General features: G+C 31.5%; 1 protein-coding gene across 1 annotated transcript in view; it reads left to right on the top strand.

Annotated features, from left to right (window-relative positions):
- Positions 1–18,205, top strand: part of WDR17 (WD repeat domain 17) — a 94,196-nt gene that overhangs the window by 53,877 nt on the left and 22,114 nt on the right. The window contains exons 8-17 of the mRNA XM_081269434.1: positions 1,667–1,835; positions 4,559–4,650; positions 6,995–7,077; positions 8,725–8,811; positions 11,132–11,296; positions 13,747–13,949; positions 14,998–15,147; positions 15,243–15,373; positions 15,670–15,795; positions 17,086–17,241. Of these exons, the coding sequence (XP_081125560.1) occupies positions 1,667–1,835; positions 4,559–4,650; positions 6,995–7,077; positions 8,725–8,811; positions 11,132–11,296; positions 13,747–13,949; positions 14,998–15,147; positions 15,243–15,373; positions 15,670–15,795; positions 17,086–17,241 (1,362 nt within the window). The remainder of the gene's footprint in view (positions 1–1,666; positions 1,836–4,558; positions 4,651–6,994; positions 7,078–8,724; positions 8,812–11,131; positions 11,297–13,746; positions 13,950–14,997; positions 15,148–15,242; positions 15,374–15,669; positions 15,796–17,085; positions 17,242–18,205) is intronic.

Below are 18,205 nucleotides of genomic sequence, written 5' to 3'. Positions count from 1 at the left end.
ACAGTAAAATAACATTTAAAAGTGCACATGTAGACAATTACTGCCTTAAGTATGTTCTTATCATGAGAAAAGGCCAGCTAGAACAACTCCAGCCAGGTGAACCAGTGGCTATAACAGTTTCATTTCATTTTTTTCTAACCTTTGGGATTTTTCTTTCCAACACCTTCACCTAAGTGAGAGACCTTATAGAACTTCTGCATTTTCCTAAGGGTTGTGATTTCTGGTGTTAATAGAAATACATGGAGTAGAAAGGATGTCCTTCTCTATCTTTACAACATTGTTGAGGAATAGAAAGCCTTGTCCTTGTATTTTAACTTTCTCCCTGGATCCCAACATATTGCAGTTCTGCTGCTTAAAGCAGGAATTTCAATTTCCATTTCCTAATATTTGGAAGAAGACAAAATATAAATCTGGCCATTTAAGTTGGTTTTTAACAGATGTTGGATAGGCACATAATGATTATTTGTCACTTTCCAGGTATATGTTTACATGTATCTGTTATATATACCACTTTACACTCTCGTGGGTGTTTGGAATCTGAATCACCCTGTAACATTAACAATTATTCCAAATCCCAAAGAGTAGACTTTAGAAATTTTTAGAAAAAATTCCATTAAAAATTGGAGCCATGTCTGATTCTATATCTGCTGAAATTCAAAATGCTTTTGGGGTATGTCATTTGTATAAAAAATGAATATTTTCATTAATGGGCTTATAGCTTCAACATCCTTGTTGTCTTATGTTATACTGCAAGAATTATATATAATAACTATTAAGAGTTAATTACTTTAGGCTGGATAAAATGACATATGCCTATAATCCCAGAGACTTGAAAGGCTGAGGCAGGAGAATGGCAAGTTTGAGGCCAACCTCAGCAATTTAGCAAGGCCTAAGCAACTAGTTAGACCCTGTCTCAAAACAAAAAATAAAAAAGACTGAGGATGTGACTCAGAAGTTAACCCACTCCTGGATTAAATCTCTAGTACTGGGCAGAGGAGAAATGTCTAGCTTAGGATTCTGTACATTCAAAAAAATCAGAAGAATGTTTTGCATTTAATTAAAATTGAAAAATGAAACTTTTGAACATCTTTGAATTTAGTTGCTGATTTGAAGAACTGTGGTTTAGTAAAATCCAGGGCTGTACAAAATCCAGGTTGAACATCCCTAACTGCAAAATCTGAAATCTGAAACTATTTTGAATGTCAATAAAATAATGCTTCAAGTGGAAAATCCCACAGTTGACAGGTCATCTGTGACTTGTAAGGTTACAGTAAAAAGTCACGTGTGCTAGAAACATTCCATAAAATTATTCCAGCCTAAGCATATAAGGTGTTTATGAAACATAAATGAATTTCATACTTAGACTTGAATTGTATCCCAGAGATATCTCATTATGTATATGAAACATTTCAAAATCTGAAATCTATAATACTTCTAGTCCAAGCATTTTGGTTAAGATATATGCAACCTGGAATAAAACACCACAAAGAACATTAAACCCTAGCAATGATTCCACTTTATATTTTTTGTTTGCCTATGTATATTTGCATTAATATCTGGAAGCCATATTATATGTATCATATACTTTGAATTATACATTATGGGTTGTTTTTTAGTAATGTAGATTTTCCTCAGTAGTTGTGACTTTTTTATACTGCATTCTCAGGGACATGTGGAAACTATCTTTGACTGCAAATTTAAACCTGATGATCCGAATCTTTTAGCAACAGCTTCATTTGATGGTACTATAAAAGTTTGGGATATAAACACATTAACAGCAATGTATACTTCCCCGGGTAATGAAGGGGTTATTTATTCCCTTTCATGGGCTCCAGGTAAGAAACATTTTATTAAAATAGGAATGCAATTAAGTGACTTTCCTAAACTTTATTTTCATTTGAATTATCTTTTTTCAACTCCAGATGTCTTTTGTTCCAAATGATCATAGAGGCAAATTAGTACCAATGTTTGGTTAGTTCAGTTCATGTTAGGTTTTAAAATGAATATTGGCAGAGACACTTTGATTCCTGAGCCCTTTAAAATTATATAGTCATGGCTGAGGATATAGCTCACTTGGTAGAGTGCTTGCTTCACATGCGTAAAGGCCCTGAGTTCAAACCCCAGCACCACAAAAAAAAAAAAAAAAAAAAAAAAAGTCATACAGAGAAAAGCCACAGTAAACCTGAATGAGCTTGACTTTTACAATATTTGTATAGCTATGTGGTTAAAGGTATGATGTTTTACATGAAAAAAAAAAGATTTCCTGAAATTTTTATGTGAACCAAATTTGTGAAAATAAAAACTTTTTTTTTTTTTTGATACTTGGTACTGAACTCTAGAGTACTTAACCTTTGAGCCACTTCCCCAGCCCTTTTTATTTCTTTGGAGATTGAGGTCTCACTCTAAGTTACTTAGGGTCTTGCTAAGTTGCTGAGGCTCTTCTTGAATTTGCAATCCTCCTGCCTCAGCCTTTCAAGTTGTTGTGATTACAGGTATGCACCACCATGCCTGGCTCAAAAATTTATTTTCTAAAAATTATAAAAGACTATTGCACCTGTCACATCAGTTTTGTAAGTATGGGTGATTATATATCAAGTAATAATTCAATTGTAACATCTTAATTCTATATAAATTATACTTTTGTAATTTTGAAGAATTTTTATGCCTTAATGTGATTTTTCTTTAATCTTAGAAAGATGCTACCTTATACCTTCTTATTTATTAAGATACTGAGGATTGAACACAGGGGTGCTTTACTACCGAGCCATATTCCCAGCCCTTTTTTTTGAGACAGGGTCTCACTAAGTTGCTTAGGGCCTCCCTAACTTGCTGAGGCTGGCCAAACTCAGCCTCCTGAGTCATTGGGATTACAGCTGGGCACAACCATGGCCATACCTTCCTATTTATAAAGGAGAAGTGTCTTACATAATCTGACACTTCTCCAAAGACATTATTTTTCCATAAAAAATTATGTTTTACCTTTAAATGGATTTTCACTTTATATAATATATATGCTCACTTATTTGTCATAATATATTAATTTAATTATAATGTATAACCAGGATATAGCTTACCCTTTTTTAAAAAACTTATTTCATTATATAAGGGGATTCTGTAACCTTGAATTTATGTGTCCCCAAGGTATTTAGATGTCTTCAAGGAATCTGAAAATCTCTTGAGATTTTATGAATAATTTTTAGTTTGTGTTTGTGTGTGTGCGTGCACACACGCTTGCCTATATCTATCAAAAAATGTTATAGTAATCAGATTTTCAGAGAGGTTCATGACACATAAAAGGTTAAGGACTTTCTGTATTTCTCATATACAATGAGGTGTCTAGAAAAAATATTTTACTTATAATTCTTAATGATAGTTGATGTTTGTCTCTTTATTAAATAGAGTATACCTAAGCTTGTGTTCTTAATCATTGCAGTACACAACTGTGTGGAAGGTTCTCCTGGCCAGCAGTATGCAACTGGACCAGCCTATCAGCTGAACATACAAAATGTATATGTCTCAAACTTAAAACTTAAATAAAGATTTTGAATATGAGAACCATTGTTTCAAGTTATAACACAGACCTGCTCTTAACGAAAGCAGTCTTTTACTCTCTACATTGATAATTTGCATCAAGAAAGTTAAAAAATGGAAATTCTGTCATGTTTTACTGTGTGATTAGTTATGAATCATGGTTTTTAGGTAAATGTGGATGAAATTTAAAAGATGAATGTTGACAGGAATGGAAATAGGATATTGATTATTACATAATTTCTTCCAAATTCTAGAATATATACCCCAAGAAAAGAAAAAAAAACTGTAAAAAAGTTTGGAAGTGATTTGAGAACCCAAAGGGAGCAATAGAATAAAAATACTATAAATATGATGACTTTTAGTATTCATGATAATTTATCACAGGGTATTCCTGCATGTTCATACTTCCAGCTAGTAGATGACAGCTGTTCCTTTCTTCTAGTGGGAAGAAACCTCTACTTTCATTGTCTTGCAAAAAATACTTAGGTCCTTGACCATCTGCTAACTTAATAGTAATTTTATTTTCACAGATATATTTTATTTCTTAAAAATAGAAGGTATTGTTTATGCTTTTGAAAAATATTTTTTCATGTGATTTGTTTACAAAAGTATTCTCCTCATTACTAAAATATTATTAAAGAAGAATGAATAGTCATTAAATATATGATAATATTGAGGAACTATTGATAATTTTTGTGGTTTAATTATGTTAGTTTGTTATTGATAATAAAACCATCCATGTCTTTTAGATATATTTATTTATTAACCAAATAATATGATATCAGATATGTTCCAAAGATGTCCAGTAAAGGATAGATGAAACAGGATTGACTATATTTTGATAATTATTGAAGTTATATAGTGGATACATTCATTGTATTCTCCTCTCCAGATTTGATGCATTGATAAATATATGCAATTATAAATTACAAATCTCAAGTTTTACATTAAAAAAATTACATATTTGAAAGGACTTACATTTGTGGCACATATTTAATATATAATGTCTAATGTATTATTTCCTAAGGCGGCTTGAATTGTATTGCTGGGGCAACTTCCCAAAATGGTGCTTTTATCTGGGATGTTCAAAAGGGCAAAATGATACAGCGATTTAATGAGGTAAGCTATGTCTACCACTACTAAATAGCATAGTATCTTATACTACCTATTTTGTAAATGTTTTCTTTCTTAATCAACAGATGATAGCCTGGTGGCATATTATTCTGTCAATTAGAGGAATATGCAAGGAAGTATTCACATGCTAAAATTCATTGTGAGAATTATAGCTAAGACATAAAAATTCACCTGAAGTCTCATTACAGATTCAAAAGACTGTTAAGTCATCCTCCACTAAAGCTAGACAAATATTAAATAATGAGAGGAAAACTAAACTCAGAAGTCCCAAATTATAGTCCTGGTTCTGTTTTATTGTCTTGAATCTGTTTTTCACCTATAAAATTATAAAGTTTTATTCCATAATTTCTTTAATTTCCTCAGTCCTAAATACTGTTATTGCATGACATGCTCTAAAACTGGCCCTTTTCCTGTATGCAATGCCACAGATTGTATTTATCCTTAGGCTTAAATTGTCATTCTGTGTTTTACTGAGTTCCATTAATACTTGAAAAATTTATATGATCTCATTGTAATGTTGTGTATGATTGGGACAACAGGAATAGGATCTAGCATTGTCTCAATATCTTGAAATTTAATTTATTTTAAACAATTTCTGTTGAAGCTTATTAAATATATAATGCCTTGGGAAATTATTTATTTATTTGAAACTTTAAAACCATTTATACAAAAGACTGTTAATACCATTAAGGATGGCATTTCATAGCTTTGATCTCCCAGAGGATTCTATAGTAATGTAGCAAATGCAATTGTGAGAAACTTTTCTAACCACCAGTAAGCAATTTTGTACTTAAACAATATTCTTTCAGCTCAGCAATGCCCCAACCTGTTCCCATCACCAGAACAATCTATCCCGTAGCAAATAATGAGATATAAAAGAAACGAGCAGGAAGATGAAAGTTTTGATCAAGATTTTAAAATGGTATCCTTGCTTAGCAGATTTGTTGATTTCTTCTTATTGCATCTTTTCACCTTTTGACGTAAAATATCTACCCATTAACACTTAAGAAGTTCCAATTGATTCTAACAACTCAGTCTCATAGTATCAAGCACATCTCTTAGGTTCATTCAGTATTTCCCCAGCACTCAATCACAGTTAAGACCAACATCAAAATTACCTCAAGCTCATGTTATAAATATGAGGAAATTTAAAGCTAGCTTTAATTAACTAAGCTATGTGAGTCCCCGCAAAAGAAATGCAAGGAATTAGACAGCCATAAATGCCCTTTTCATGGAAAAGAAAAATGAAGGCCTCTCTACCCCTCAAACTAAATAAATATGTGGATTATATTTTTTATGTCCACTTGTACAAATTTACCTTCCTTGATGCCCAAAGAGGTAAAGACAAACTGGACACTACCTTAAGAAGTGGAATCTGTATATTTTTAAAGCAACTTGAAAATGCAAAATAAAAAGCCACTTTAGCCAGGTGCACTGGTGCTCACCTATAATCCCTGTAGCTCAGGAGGCTGAAGAAGGAGGAGCCAGCTCAGAAACTTAGGATGTAAGCAACTCAGTGAGATCCTGTCTCTTACAAAAAAAAAAAAAAAGTTGGCTGGGGATGCAGCTCAATGGTTACATGCCCCTGGGTTCACTCCCCTGTACTAAAAAAATAAAAATTAAAAAAAGCCACTTGCGTTTTTCCCTTAATGGCTGTCACAATTTAAATCCTACTTACATACATATAAAATAGAATTATTTTAAATTTATATTTAGAAATGGACTGATTGTAATCTTTACTTATTCATTCATCACACAGTAGTGGATAGCATTCCTATGTATATTTGTGTTTTAAAATTCTCATCACACCCCTAGACTATTGCGTTGTCCTAGAATGCAGAGGAACAAGTAAACATAGACTGATTTATTATAGGAATAACTTTAAGTCTCCTTTTGTAATTAGAAGTCCTTTTGCGACTTAGAAGGATGACCCAGTAATAACAGTTATTTGCAATATTTCTTATACTATAATTGTAGTAGCCTGTTTTTGAAAGCAGATACATATATATCTTCATCTACAGACTGGCATTCATATGAAAAGACTTTAAGCACAGCTTAGTTCTGTGGATAACTGAAGAAGCAGATTTTGACTCTTCAGCTCTATTCAGAAAAAAAAAAATAGAGCCACCCAATATGTGCCCTAAACACTGGATTTGTTTAAGTGTGACACCTGTACACATTTAAAGTATATATTCAGGTTTCTGATATTTACAAGAATGTCTTTTAGAGTAAGTTCCTAATAGAAAAGCAATACTTAGAAGAAGTAAATAAATAAGAGAAAAAAGGGGTGAATTATTTCTTATTGATAGGAATTTTGCATTTTTTGAAGCATGGAAAAAATGGAATATTCTGCATTGCCTGGAGTCACAAAGATTCCAAAAGAATAGCAACCTGCAGTGGTGATGGGTTCTGGTAAGTACTGTGTATGATATTATGAAATTATCCTATTTATGAAAGACCCAGTTTATCATTCCAATTGTGTATCAATGAGATCTTATTTTTATAGCTATACCAACTATCATAAATATTATTTACAGGTCAGTATAGGCACCTACTATATTGCTGTGATTTATCATTAACAAATAACAATCCAATGGTATTTTAAAAATGAACCAATCATTTGCATGCTAAATGGAGACATTACATGAATTACAGCTAAAAGACTGAATTGCCTCAAGGAAACTTGAAGGACTCATCACATTTTGGGGGAAACTTTTGATCATTTGGGGGAAGTAGTTCAGGAGACATCAAGTCCTCTAGAAATTTGTTCAGTTTTGTAGATTTATTATTTATAAAAGTTTAAAACATCTTTGTCAGGAGGAAAATGGTGATGCAAGTGAGAAGTTCATTTTTTTAAAGGACCTAACTTCATTGATTCTGTTTTTCAGAAATATGTTTTTTCTTAATTCTGTTAAACCCCAGGAAAAATTTAATTTTTTATGTAAAAAAATACAAAACCACATAAGAATTGCCTTGGTATTAAAACTTTTTTTAAAAAATCATATTATGCTACCTTTGGCTATTAGCATAGTAATCTTTGACAGATATAGACACTTAGGGTTGCTAAGAAGATAGAAGTTTGTCTTGTTGGATTTTTCTAGACTTAATCCAACTTTCCTATCCTCAGTTTTGAATTTTCATAGAAAATACAAAAGCTGTGTCAACAAAGGATTCTTTACCAAGAAGTTAAAATTCTTAGAATTAATAACATTAATTGATGGTTTTCATTAAAGGAACTATTTACAAATTGGAAGATACTAAACTGCAAAAGATACACATGAGAATTTTTGACTAAGCAATACATAGTTAAGTTTGTCATGTATTTTCAAGGCATTTGTTATTTGATAAATGACATATTCAGTAACTAAATATTTCTAAGTCTTATTCACCTGACTCACCAGGAACCCCAAAAGTTTTGGGGGACCTAATGTCATTTAAGAGTGTCTTTTCCCTTTGGAACTTATAATACTTTAATTTACACAAAGCTTTTTCCCCCCCAATGGAATTGATATTCCTTGCATTGTGACAATAATAGAATAGGGTACTAGAGCTTTTTAAAATAATTAAATAATGTAGACTCCTTTATAGGAGCTGAGAATTGGGGGTGTTCTCTGAATATCTAATTATATAACTGAGAATATGCTATCAAAATGTTGTAACTTATAGGTCTTAGTGTAATGGTATATACAACCATCTTTATAAATGAATACTATAAATCTCAAACCACCTAATTATGAAGCTAAAAGTCTAATGCCCATGTTAGTTGCATCATTATATTTTAAAATGTATTGTTATATTTTTCCTCAACTAAAAAATAATTCCCCAAACAAATTTGTCACACTTAATTTGCTTCAAGTGAATTACCATGATTAATATTAATATTATCTGTGCAGATGTATTTGTAACTGACAATATTATTTATGTAGTATGTTTCTTTTAATTTGCAAAAACACTTCTATCCTAGAACTCCATCTTTGAAAATTACGATTTTGACTTTGTTCCCTCAAATAATGTATTTAGAATGTCCTTTTCCTATTAACATGTGATAATGAATTTCAGTATTATCCGAACAATTGATGGTAAAGTCCTACACAAATACAAACATCCAGCTCCAGTGTTTGGTTGTGATTGGAGCCAAAACAACAAGTAAGTGTTTTTTTTCCTGAAATAAGTAATAATCTTATATCACAGATTTTAAATTACCATGAAATTTAGTTTTATTTCCATAGATAATACTCGTCTCTCTTTTTTGATATTTCCCTGCCTAGAAAATGAGAAAGAGCTTTGTAATTGCTAATTTATTTTAGCTGTTTTTATTTAATAAAATTTTTACGTGGAAATTCTGATTTACTGCTCTCAAGACAACTTTCTGATACTTTGGAAAAAAGCATACTTCTAAATAAGAAAATGGAAATAAGTCCACTCTGTGTGTGGCTTCTACCATAGAAATGTGGTCCTTTCTCTAATTTCTTTTAGGTGTCTCTGCAATGGTATTGTTCCATCATGGCTTTATATTGGTCTTCACCTCAGGTTAATGGCTCTGCATTGAGTAATTTCCCAAGATGCAGAACTTAAGTGGATGGGTTTTTTATTGTTGTTGTTGGTGGTGATGGTACTAGGGATTGAACCCAGGACCTTGTGCATGTGAGGCAAGCACTCTACCAATAGAGCTATGTCCCCAGCCTCCCAAGTGGATAGTTTTGAAAAGGCACCATTGCTTAAGAGCTGAGTATATATTATGTAAAAATAATCTAAGACTTAAATTAAATCCAAGTAAAATTTTACTAAAACTAGACCCTTAACTCACTTCACTTCAAGAATTTTGTGTTTCAGACCACTCTTTGATATGATATGGATTATATTTTAAAATCCAAACATTTGACATTTGTCAAACATCATGAATTATCTTATTTTTTTTCAAACTACATGTGGGTAATATATAGATAAATAAGAACCAGATGCAGTGATGCACACTTGTAATCCTAGAAGTTAGGGAGGCTGAGGCAGGAGGATTGCAAGTTCAAAGCCAGGCACAGCAATTTAGCAAGGCCCTACACAACTTAGGGAGACCTTATCTCAAAATAAAAAGGGCTGGCTGGGGATGTGGCTCAGGGGTTAAGTGCCCCTGGGTTCAATCCCTGGCACAAAAAAAAACTTAAAGCTTTATTATTATTGTGTTCTGAATCAAATCATGGTATGATACAAAACGATTGCCATGTGTATTTGTTCCAGTAAATATTGAGGAATTTGTTAGCACCTTGTTAGGTTATACAAAAAATAGGCTGGTGACCAGCACATTCCCCACTGAGCCCGAATTCTTGCCTCTTTCTACCTTATAACCTCTCAGTTTCTAGAAGCCATCAATGCCTGTCATACTCTTTCCAAACATCCCCCTGCCACTAAACCGATGATATTTATTTGCATTTTCCTTGCTTTTGGATGCCCTCAAAAGTCTTCTAAATCAATTCCAGAATTTACATTTTTGTTACCCCTTCTCCCCACCCACCTCTGTTTGCTGATATAGCAGCCATTTAAAATATAGATCTAAGAATCCATTCTACTATTTAAATCCTTCAATAGTTTCCCAATAATTACAGGATAAAATACAAACACTTAGGCCCTATGAGGAACCACTATAAATTGGGGTTGGTGTACTTCATTAATCTCATTCCAAGCCTTGCTCCCCCTGCTCCCTGCATCTACTCACATTAGCTTTCAGTTCTTTGTATTGTCCAGCTGATTTTCAGCTCAAGGCTTTCACTCAAGCTGTGCCTGTTAGCTAGGATTCTACTTCCCACCACATTCTACATACCACACACCCCACCTGGGCTGGACAAAGAACTGTCACCTATCCTTCAGCTCTGAGCTCAAAAACTTTTTACAAAAAAGTCTTCCCTGACCTCAATATTGTGCCTTTGGATTACTTTTTATAATAAAATTGGATTTTGAATTGTGTGATTGTTTGCATATTAACTATCTCATATTCTATAATGTAAGTTCCGTGAGATAACTATGTTGTCTATGTTTAGCAGAATATTATTAACAAAACACTGGGTTGCAAAACTTTATTGTCCTTTGAAGAGATAATGTTCAATAAATATTTGTTAAATATGAATAGAATTGCATTATATCTGAAAAATAAAATAGTTCAATAGAATAGTTCCAAATTCTTATTTGTCTCTTTTAAGCATTTGGGAAGTTGGAATAAAAATTAGATTTTCATGCAATATAATTAATTGTTTAAGAAACACTGAGAAAGGAATTTTTTTCTGTACTGGGACAGTTGCTGCAAATGAACAGTTAGCATAATTATATATGATTTTTTTTATATGTAAGGTTTTAGTCTTCACCAAAGAAGCAAACAATGATTTCTTTAGAAATTAGAACTGTTGTACATTTTTTAAATTATTAGTAGAGAATAATATCAAAGTTATCATATTTTAATGTTCCATGGATGACATTTCAGAGACATGATTGCCACTGGCTGTGAAGACAAAAATGTACGTGTCTATTATGTAGCCACGAGCTCAGATCAACCATTGAAAGTCTTTAGTGGACATACAGCAAAAGTTTTTCATGTTAAATGGTCTCCCCTGAGAGAAGGAATTCTTTGCAGTGGATCTGATGATGGGTATGTATTTTTGGATTCTAATTTTCTAGTACTTAAAATCATAAACATATTTCCCAGAGATGCACATATTTATATGATCAAATTATATGTGGGTATACTTTAAATTTGTGCTTAACATGCAGGCAGCTAACAACTAAAACTAAATTCAGTAAAAAATGTTAAATTCTTCCGTGCTTATGGTATCATTATAACCATAGCTTTTATTTTCTTGTATATTTTGCTTATTATGAATGCTTATTTCTAGCATACTGGCAAGAAAATTAACAGAAACAAATTTTAAAAAAATACATAGGGAAAGGGAAGATCTGAAAAAAACTATAAAATATGAAGAGTTTTTAATAATATTATGTTTAATATGAAAACCAGCTATATTGTTTCATCAAGAATGGAATAAAAACTGATCATAAATTGTAGCATGAAAAGAACATTTTAGAAATGAGATGGACTTAAGATTTTTCTCTATTGGTGGCAGTTTCTAACATTTTGTCCATATTTTATATTCAAAAAAGATACATTTATACAGAATGGTATGTTTAATAATTACTTGAAGATGGGATAAATTTGGGTAAGAAAAAATCTTGCTTATTATCAGTACAAGTCAGAGTGCATAGTATCCATGGGTTTAAAATTAAATAATTAAGCATTTTCATCTTAAATTTTTGGCATAAATTCAAATTTAATAGAAGAAACAATTATGAGGTTTTGTGGTTTATTACTTAAAATATTATTTCAAATATGGTTATTATGTAAAAGTGAATATTATCTATGAAATTATTCCAGTCTCTCAACTTAGACTTCAATGTCTAAATTCTGTTCCATATGGAAAAAGGCATAATCTTAATTATTATCTAAGGATTATTTTCAGAAAGACAGCAGTGAGCATTTTACTTATTTATGGTAGTGAAAATTGAAAGGCTTTATTAAGATTATTCCATTAGTAGTCACTGTTTATATATATAATTGTTATTCCTCACTAAATTTATCTAGCACTTTTAAATAAAGGTAAAAATGTAAGGAAACTATTAATTACTAATGTATTCAGCATAGCTCACAAATACTATACTTCATCCTGGGAATCCTAGACAATTCTCATGTATAGTGGGACATATAAAAACCTTTCTAATGTTCATTCAGAAAACATGTATGACTTCAAAACCTAACTGACTCCTTTGATGAAAGGAAGGACCCCATTCTAGTGAGTCCCAACAATAGCATTTGATTCTTTTGATGGAAATCATTTTAACATATTCTTATCTATGAAAGCATGATAGTAAACTGTAAATATTTAAATGTTAACATATATAGGAAACTAGCACTAAAACTTGTAGGTTATAATATGTTCAGATATACATTCATCCCTGAGTATTCATAGGAGATTGTTTTAGGATACCACATGCACACCAAACTCTGAATATTGAAGTCCCTCATAATCTATGGACATGTTCCAATTATACTTTAAGTCGTGTATGGTTGCTTACAATATTCAATATACTATAAATATTATGTAAATAGTTGTTGGACTGTATTGTTTAGGGAATAATGACAATTAAAAGTCTGTACATGTTCCATACAAATGCAGTTTTAAAAAATATTTTCTCTCCATACTTGATTGAATCTGTGGATGTAGAACCCATGGATATGGAGAACTGATTTTATTATCTTGTTCTAGGAAAATGGAAGAATGAAGGGAGCCTTTTTATATAAAGTACAAAGATATGCTTTAAAGAAATAAAAGTACATATTGTATCTCCCTTATAGTGCAATATAATCTTTGACATACCAATATTTTGATATTGTCAGGTTGGTATAAGTTTTCGACTAAAAACTTATTAGCATTTGGAGGTCTTAAATTGATTTTGAATTCAAACTTTGATTTCAGTAACGTTTGTGGTTTGTGCAATTAGTAGATCCAAGTAATATCATGAACCTACTTATATTTAAATTTTTACTTGTCTGAGATTGACTCCACATTGACCAAGAAAGTTATTTTACTGACCCTAAGCCATAAAGGAATGATTTACTATATAGGTAAAAGCATAAATTTATAATGATTTTTCAGATAATATCCATCATTGTATATGTATTTTTATGATATGCAAATAATTTTCATGTTGTATTTCTGTTATCAGTCATAGTTTATTTTCAGTTATATCTGTTCCGGATATTTCATTTTAAGAGAGCAACTTTTTCATATATAAATTTTAAAGCAGTATATTTGATATTTATTGCTTTAAAATGACCAGTAAATATCAAAAAATTAAAAAATGTTGGAATAAGATAACTCTGGCACAGTTAAATGTTCATTTTCCTCTACTATAACAAAGAGAATTGATATATCTTGATCTATAAAATGCATTTCAAATCTGCTAATAATCATTATGATTCATTAAGAATGTTAATACTTTGGATAAATTATAATTTGAATTATATACACAATATTCTATTTTTAGTTCTGTTCGAATCTGGGATTATACTCAAGATGCTTGCATAAATATTCTTAGTGGACACACTGCACCGGTGAGGGGATTAATGTGGAATACTGAGATTCCATATCTACTAATATCTGGCAGCTGGGACTATACTATAAAAGTGTGGGACACTCGGGAAGGAACTTGCTTGGATACTGTATATGATCATGGTGCAGATGTGTACGGTAAAGAGTTTTTCATGTATTTGTTATTTTGATATATTAATGATGCTTATAATTTATGATTAGTGTGCTATTTTTAAAGAAGTGTTACAGCATTTCATTTTGGAAAAAATTCTTATTAGAAAATGTTTTTATTGAAATATTAGAATATATAAAAGAAAACTGAAGAAATTGTCAGAAATTATCAGAAGATGACTATTGTTAGCACTGTTTTTCTCTCTCTGCAGGTGTATGTTTCTGTGTACACACACATATGCACACACAATATATACATATACCCATGCACATATGTGCATATCTGGGCCAAATTTTCCCTCTTCCCTTCCCATCATTTCAGAGTTAAGTTGCAGAAAAGGAAATTAATAGTAGAATAGATAAAACTCACTTAGCCATTCCTCTATCTGGGGACACTAAGGGAAATTTTTAAAACATATAACACCAAGTTTTTTAGTACAGTTAGCTCAATTGTATAGAAAATCAAATTACTTATCTTTTGCATATCATTTTACTCTCTGTTGTATTAGTTAAGGAAAGAAATTCCTTAGAAAAAGTATCCCAAATCCGGTTATTCAGATCTATATGCTTTACCTCAGTGGCCTTTTAGCTGAGGCAATGTGGGACTGCGTGTAGGGGAGAATCCTATTTTTGATATTCTCAATTGAGATGTCTTCAATTCTGTTTTCATCTTGTTAACTAGAACTTTAATCTATCCTTCTATTAATTTATAGATACCATATGCCCTGTTGGTATTACTGTATACTTGCTGCTTATCCAAATGAAATATAATTTCAGCATTTTCACACAGGACTATGTGTTTTCTAATAATTATTTAATTTTATATTCATATTATAGAATATACTAATAATGTATTTAGTCTTCTATTATTGTCAGCCATATTAATTAAAAACAAGTTGAAGTTTGATTCTGATAATCTTTCAGTTATTCACCTTCTTCGTGACTTCTATTCTGCAGATATTCTAAGAATCAACTATAAATAAGATTTTTTTCCAATGTTTACTTTAGTTAAAACAGGTTTATATTTTTCCATCAGGTTTAACATGCCATCCAAGTCGCCCCTTCACTATGGCTTCTTGCTCCCGTGATTCTACAGTGAGACTCTGGTCATTAACACCTTTAATCACTCCTTTACAAATAAATATTCTGGCAGACAGATCTTGGGAAGAAATTATCGGGAATACTGGTATTGAAAATATGCATGCATTTGATTTTATTTTTAAATAAATTTTTATTTTCAGATAATATTTTATAGGAAAATTTTTTTTCTCTCTTCTTCAGATTGTGTCATAGAACAAGGCGCTCCTCCTCTGTTGTGTGGTAAAGTGTCAAGAGATATTAAACAGGAAATAGAAAAACTGGCTGGTAATCCTCGAGTGAAAAAATTAAGATGGTTTTCAGAATGTTTATCAGTAAGTATTATAGGAATTAAGTGTGATCCTTTAGACAAAATGAATCACTGTGGCTATTGCCAGTAAGTTGTCACATATTTAAATTCATCATCCCACTTCAGTGGATCCCTTTTAATAAAATCTCTACATTATAAGAAAGCAAATATGAAATCAGAAATAAGTGAGATAGTATGTACTTATTATTTGGCTAATTTTCAGTATAGATAATCTGAATTACAGTATTTTTGAAGATGCAAAATGCTGAAAGGATTTTTGTTCACCTTTTTATCTTTGGTTATTCTATATCAACATTTTAGCCTCCAGGTGGCAGTGACAATTTATGGAACTTGGTGGCTGTGATAAAAGGGCAAGATGATAGTTTACTTCCTCAGAGCTACTGCAAAGGAATAATGCATTTGAAGCACCTGATTAAATTTAAAACAGTAAGTAAAGTATGCAAATATAATATATTCAAGCAACTTTTCCCTTTTCACTATTAATGTAGGAAAATTACATTAATATACATAATGTAATTAATCACATTATGTATTATATGAGTATCTAATTAATCAGGTTAATAATTATTATGTGTTATATGATTACTTTAATCATAGAAATTATATTCATATTTATATGATTAGATTGGTAAACTAAAATAAATGAACACTGAGGAGATAAATCTTTTGTAAAACCAATCATGAGAGCATGAATTATTTGAGAACAGATTAAGGTACCCATATTTTCATAGGTTGAATCTCATGACATTTTTTAAGGTCACTTGAAATTCCTTGAAATGCCTTATCTTTCTGCAATTACAAGATTATTGTGACACAATAATAATAATAAGTACTATGATTTTTAGCCTCAGAGGATCTAAAAGACTCTGTGCCAAGATATATTTTATTAAAACTGATCATGTTGGAGCTTATAATGAATTTTAGTAGTATTATTAACTAACTCAAAACTAGGGCAATATGTAAGAAAGTAACTAGGGCAATATCTAGTATCAATATCAAAATCTATACAGGGTCAGGAAAAAAAAAGATATATTATTTTTAATGAAATATCAGCAATTAACTATTAGAACATGGAGAAAATCATGTTAGGAAGGTGAAAGAATTATTTTCATAAAGAGGAAGCACTTTCTTTTTTTTTTTTTTTTTTTTTTTAAAGAGAGAGTGGGGGAGAGAGAGAGAGAGAGAGAGAACCCCAATATTTATTTTTTCTTAGTTCTCGGCGGACACAACATCTTTGTTGGTATGTGGTGCTGAGGATCGAACCCGGGCCGCACGCATGCCAGGCGAGCGCGCCACCGCTTGAGCCACATCCCCAGCCCAAGAGGAAGCACTTTCTTCAGTCACAAACTAAACACCTAAAGACTATATAGCTGAAAAATCTATTGACAGTACAGGGGTCAAAGACAGCCAGTGATTATTTTGTTTTCATTCAAGATTTTTGAATTTTTATTTAAGATCTTTATCAGTAGTATGTCAATTTAGACTCCCTTTGACCCCCACTCTTTCACTTACCCACAATACCTGGAGAGTGTTAACAGGATGCAACTCTTCTCCCACACCACACTCCCATGCACATGCCAAAATATTATGTTTTTAAAAGTATCATATTTCATTGAAAAACATTATTTTTAATATTTAATTTCCAATGCTATGTGCTTTTAAAATGTCTGGCTCTTATATAACAAAATTTTAAAATATTTATTTTCTTTTAATCAGTCTGAAGCCCAAGAACTAACAACAGTCAAGATGTCTAAATTTGGTGGTGGTATTGGTGTACCTACTAAAGAGGAAAGACTGAAGGAAGCTGCTGAAATACACTTGAGATTAGGACAAATTCAGAGATACTGTGAACTTATGGTTGAACTTGGAGAGGTAATATGCCATTAAAGCAAAATTATTGAGTTTAACATAGTACTCTAAGTATTAAGAATACACTTAATACTAAGTATTCAAATATGAAGCTAGTTTTTTTCAGATACAACTGATTTCCTGGCAGTCTGATATCAGCTATATATCCTAGGACAGTAATTAACAAAGTGAGTTCTCCAGGCTAGCAGCATTTGCATCACTTGGTAGCATGCATGTCCTACCCCAGGCCTACAAAATCATAAACTCAGGGGATAGAGCCCAATAATCTGATTTAATAAGCCCTCCTGGTTGTTCTTATGCATGGTAAATTTTCAGAACCACTGCCATGAAACCCCAATTGGCTAATTTGCATGCAGTAAAATCCTCCTTCTAATAAACTCTGTCGTGACTAAATTCCACACTGACAAGAAGAGGGGTTTTCATTGAGGATCCTCTCATGAAGAGTACTTAGAAAGCATATCATGGTTTTTATAGAGGACTATTTCAATAGAATAAATTTTTCAAAAAATGTTTGAATGAATCTATACTATTAAAATTCAGGACAGTGGTTACCTTTAATAGGTGGGTAGTGATTAGAATGGAACACAGGCTGGAGTGCTTGTTTCTTTGATCCTGGGTACAAGTTGTATGGTAGATACACTTTGTAAAAATTCATTGATCTTTTCCCTTTTCTGTAAATATATTTTAGCTCAACAAAAATTCTCCACCTACCTACTCTGCTAAAACAAATGTTGGAATGGCGTGGACCCAATTATCACTTTCACAACCTCTAAGTTAGTTAATTTTGTAATTATAAGGTGTGATTTGAAGAATACTTGGAAATAATATGAAGTAAAACTAAACAATGCAGTTACATTAAAATATATCAAAATCAAATTTAACTCACCTTTTTACTTTCCCACATATCACATATTTAGAGGCAATGAATTACTACTTGAAATAATAAAACATATCATTTAATATATTC

Source organism: Spermophilus citellus (assembly GCF_964194105.1).
Source record: "Spermophilus citellus genome assembly, chromosome: 16".
NCBI lineage: Eukaryota > Metazoa > Chordata > Mammalia > Rodentia > Sciuridae > Spermophilus > Spermophilus citellus.
Note: the sequence above shows the minus strand (reverse complement) of the source record. Positions and strands in the feature narration are given on the sequence as shown.